The 5,226-nt window shown below is 31.9% G+C and overlaps 1 protein-coding gene across 1 annotated transcript; it reads right to left on the minus strand.

The window, feature by feature from the left end:
• Window positions 1-1,876: 1,876 nt before the first annotated feature.
• Window positions 1,877-4,304, minus strand: LOC139896269 (protein LOW PHOTOSYNTHETIC EFFICIENCY 1, chloroplastic). The gene has a single exon (XM_071878867.1). The coding sequence runs from the start codon at window positions 4,072-4,074 to the stop codon at window positions 1,987-1,989; it is 2,088 nt and encodes a 695-aa protein (XP_071734968.1). The 5' UTR covers window positions 4,075-4,304; the 3' UTR covers window positions 1,877-1,986.
• Between the last annotated feature and the right edge of the window lie 922 nt (window positions 4,305-5,226).

A 5,226-nucleotide genomic window follows, 5' to 3' on the forward strand; every position in this document is an offset into this window, starting at 1 on the left:
TTTATACATTTCAATGAATCATTGACAACAGATAAAAAAAAAAAAACTAAAAAAATGCAACGTGTATGCATGTTGCTTTCAAACTTGTCATTAAAAATGCAATTCTAAAGGTTAATTGCAAAAATAAATCATTTAATGTAAATTTATACGAGTAATTACTTATATTTGTATTGATTGATAAATACTATCAAATGACGTGATTTTGGAATTCCAGAATTAATTTTGTAAATCTAAAAATTAGGGTTACAATGAAACGATATATAGCTAATATAGCTATAATTAAGCAAGATTAAAATCTAAATTCTTTTAAAAAAATCGTCATTTTCATTATTACTTCTTATCTACAATAGCTGGCCACGCCAATATTGTGATTTAATTTTGAAATAACATATCTCAACATTGTTTAATTATAATTATAAATAACAACATTTGAAATTATCACATCTTCACATTTTTAAATAACAGCTTACACACTTTGAAACTATCACAATTCGAAATAACCTATCACACTTTTTTAAATTATCAAATCTACAATCACGTATAATAAATCAATTATCTATATATATCTTTAATCACGCTTTAATTTTGATAATGATGATGTCATAATTATATATTAATTTAATTAAAAAAATAATAGGAAATTTTTTATAAAAGGAAATACTAATCTCTCTTAAATTGTAATTTTAATTTTCTAAAAAAATTTAAAAGGCATTTATTATTATTAATTATTATTATTATTATTAAAAATATAAATACTCAACTTTGAGGGAACTTTATTTATTATTGTTTACTTTTAATATAATAATTATAAAATTATTATTAAATTATTAATATTCAAATATGGATTCTTTTTACGAAATTAATTACGTTACATATGTATGCGAAAATACTTGTCTCTATATATTTGTAAAAATAACGACAAGATTCTTAGTCAAACGGGTCATTAAAATAAATGAATTCAACATTTACATTCACTTAATACCTAAAACATGTCATTAAATTGTTTCGTTTAAACGAACCCGTGATTTCACGGGTCATTTTACTAGTATATATATATATATATATATATATATATATATATATATATATATATATATATATATATATATATATATATATATATATATATATATATATATATAAGAATCAGTCTTCAAGATATGCTACCAATTTAGTCATAACTTTAGTTAGACGTCGTTGTACTTTGTATTTGCATCTTCGTTGTTTTGATGAAGATCTTTCAAGCAATACATTCAATTTTTTCGCCGTAAAAAAAAAGTGCTTTACTAATTTTGTTGAAACTCAAACTAGGCGAAGCCAGGAATACAGAATAGGGGATGCTTACGAACAGTGGCGGAAGCAGTATTTTTTTTTTCATCGGGGGCAAAAAAAAACCTAGCAATTTTTTTGGGCAAAATATGGAGGTTTTGGGGAAAAAATGGAGGTTTTTAGGCAAATTATGAAGTTTTTAGGGTAAATTTGGAGATTTTTGAGCAAAATTTGATGATTTTGGACAAAATATGTAGGTTTTGGGGCAAAATTTGATGATTCACGGATAGGGGATGAATTAAGGGATGCTTATGTTTATTTGTTAGGGGATATTTTCAACTAATATACAATTTTTAACACAATATATTTCGCTTATTTGAAGAGTTGGGGGATGCAAAGCATCCCTAAATATCCCCCTGTCTCCGCGGGATGCAAAGCATCCCTAAACATCCCCTGTCTCCGGCTTTGCTCACATAGGTTGTGGTGTACCGTGTACATTAATGATGATTAGCCAATGGAGATACAGAGACAGACACGCAAATTCTTTTAGTACAAGAAATCTTAGATTTAAAAACATATCTGTCGTAAATTAGTTGACTATCAAAGTTATTTAACTCATACTATAAATAAACAGTGAAAACAGATGCAAAAAGCCCAAATAATAACATTTATTTATATATTAAATCTGTATGCTTAGTTATCAATCATATACATCTACTATTGATCTAACTCAAATGGTGTACTCTTTGAAACATCACCAAAATCTATATCATATTCAATCTCCACCCTTTTCTTACTTTCCGGCAACGGTTGCACCCTTTGTGGGGGCCGAGGCCCCAACAAGCTCAAATCGACAGTCACGTCGCTACCAATTGTGCCCTCGACTATAATATCATAAGCTTTGGTCGCTAACGTCAGCCCGTTAGCCCGAGCCTTCAAATACATATCATAAGCCACCTTCGCTTTACCATCTTTCACAAGCGCCTCGATCAACATTTCATATGAAACTTCATTAGGCTCGATTTTCTCAATCTCCATACGCTGAAACCACTCGTACGCGGACCCACTCATACCATTTCGACCACACACACTAATAATCGCATTGAAAGTGATCACATTTAACTCGACTCCAGTAACACGCATTTCACGAATTATTGACTCGACGATATTAAACTTCCCTTGTGCAGCATAAACCGACGCCATGATTGTGTAAGCATACGAATTCGGTTTGACCCCCATTTTGACCATATGTTTCCATACCCTTAACGCTTCGTCATACAACTTTCCTTTTTCCAACGCACTTAAAAGCGCCCCGTAAGATATAATTGTCGGTTTTTCACCGTTTTCTATCATTCTCGTAAAGATTTGAATTGCAGCCGAAGGCTCCGAAGCTTTCGAACAAGCAATAAGAACCGAATTCCACTCTTTACTTCCCGGTTTTAACCCTTTTTCTTGCATTTTATCAAGTAACTGAATCCCCCATTTCCAAATCCCCTTTTTTCGAGCTGCAGTTAACAAGAAATTGAAATGAGAAACTATGAGTTCGTACGACATGTTATTAGGTTTTGGTCCTTTATCCAACAAATCCTCGTATATTTCAAGCGCGGCCCACCATTTTTTCGCTTTACCAAGTAACCAAATCACATGGTTACAAACCGATAAACTAATATCCGAATCATGTTCTCTTATTCTTTTATACAACTCTTTCGCCACCACATAATGGTCCCCACGCGTGCAGGCCCATATGAGCCGTTCATGTTCAGACCGACCCGTTTGAAGCCCAGCCTGATCCATACAAGTTAAAAGTCTCAACACTTTATGGCTCGAATCCTCACTGCTTACTAGCCATGTTCTCATAACTTGATAACAAATTCGAACCACAAAATCTTCTAACTTTTTACTCTCAGTTTCCCAATCTTCATTCGTATTGTTCTTCCCAATTTCACCATTTTCGTACTTGTTTTTAAAATTAACATAAAATTCAAGCGCACCAAAACCGTCTTCCATTCTTCTGTAAGCCAACAATGCAGTAGAATATGAAGCCGGAGATGGCGATAAACCCTTTGTTTCTATATCATAAAAAAGATCGATTGCTTTCGTTTCGAGCCCTTGAGCCAAGTATATACCCATTAATGTGTTGTATGTAACAACATTAGGAATTATACCCTCAATTATCATATCATTTAAGATCTTATCTACATTATCAAACTCTTCTGCTTGTTTCATAGCACCCAAAAGACTATTGTAAACAAAAAGGTTCGGGCCGGGCTTCTTCAACTTAAGCCATTCGAAAAGGGCAATAGCTGCATTCACCTTTTTATCTTTTCCAAATGCTCGAATTATCGTACTGTAAACCTGATAGGGAAGATCACTATTTTCCCCTAGCACGATTTCTACATCGTTTGCGGTTTTAGCATCTCGTAAGGTCTTAGCTAACACTCGAGTATCAACCCTTTTTTTCTTAGTTTCACCATCACTTTTACTAGATTCAAGTGGTAAATTATTGTCCTTTTTTACTGTATCAAGATTAATATTGTCAAGAACCTTACTATCACCCTCTTTTACCAATTTATTGACTACTTGTTCTTCAAATGCTAAAGCTAAAGGGATAAAAGATGAACCAATTGACTGCTTATTTGGGTTCCAAAACACAAAGATATTAACTTTTTTGCATTTACAAACAAACCCACTTCTAAAAGCCCTTGATAAACTAGTATTTCTACTTTTTCTCTTCACAAAATGAGGGGTGGATTCAAGATTTAATAAAGAATCAGTCTTGGATGGACATACACTAAGAGCTTGCATTGTTTTTTTACAAATTAAAAGGTGAAAAATTGGGAATTGAGATATAAAGCATTGTTTATACAAAGGTCATATGAATTAAAGCAATAAAGTTTGATGTAAAAGATAGAATATGGATAAGGGTATGTACCTGAAACATTGAGCAGAGGATAAAAATGGTGATTTGGTATTGAAATTTGGTTGAAGTTTCTGTATGATGGGAGATTAATGGAGGTGTAGTTAAAATTTTGAAGTGTTGGTTGGCACTTTCACAGCCTCTCAATTAGACAATAGGCAGAATTTATCAACTTGTGATCAGAAGTTTCTCAGAAATCATTATTTTATAAGAAATTGAAATTGAAATTGAAATTGTTACTAGTATTATTTATTTATTTAATTTAATTATTTTTGCTAAGAACATAATTTAATTATAAAAAAAAAATGAGATGATTTTAACAATTATAATTGATATAGATACGTTTGCACGATCTGCAATTAACATACATTGACTATCTAGTTGAACCGATACAATTCAATTACATTGATATTGATATTATATTTATTGAAAATAGTTCAAAATAACATATGAATGTATTTGGTTAACTGAGAAATAAATTAATTGGTGGAACCTACTCCGTATAATAATTCAGTCGTAAACATAGTTCAAATTTTTGAAGAATAACGTGACACTAAGGTCTCTTTCTTTTTTAAGATGTTTTGTCTAAATATATGTGGATCATGTCTGTGAAAAAGATGAGATTATAAGAATATGAGAATACAATTCGTTGATGTATACATTGATCAAGACCCCTATTTATACATGAAAACCCTTGGGTTTTAATTAGGAAACGTAAACGTATTCCAACTCCTATACAATAGTTCTAGATACATATTGTTTATAAAAGGAAACAAGTTCCTTGGCTAATACGTATTCCTTGGCTATCAAGTATTGTCTAATAGACCCCCGCAGTCGAAACGGGAGGATCACGGATGTTGAGACTGGCACGAAAATCTTGAAATAAAACCCTAGGTAAGCCTTTGGTAAAAATATCCGCGATTTGATAGCGTGATGGAACATGTAGAACGCGGACTTGACCTTTGGTGACCTTTTCTCGTACAAAGTGAATGTCGAGTTCGATATGTTTAGTGCGCTGATGTTGAATAGGATTACTAGAG

Source organism: Rutidosis leptorrhynchoides, chromosome 3, assembly GCF_046630445.1.
Source record: "Rutidosis leptorrhynchoides isolate AG116_Rl617_1_P2 chromosome 3, CSIRO_AGI_Rlap_v1, whole genome shotgun sequence".
Lineage (NCBI taxonomy): Eukaryota > Viridiplantae > Streptophyta > Magnoliopsida > Asterales > Asteraceae > Rutidosis > Rutidosis leptorrhynchoides.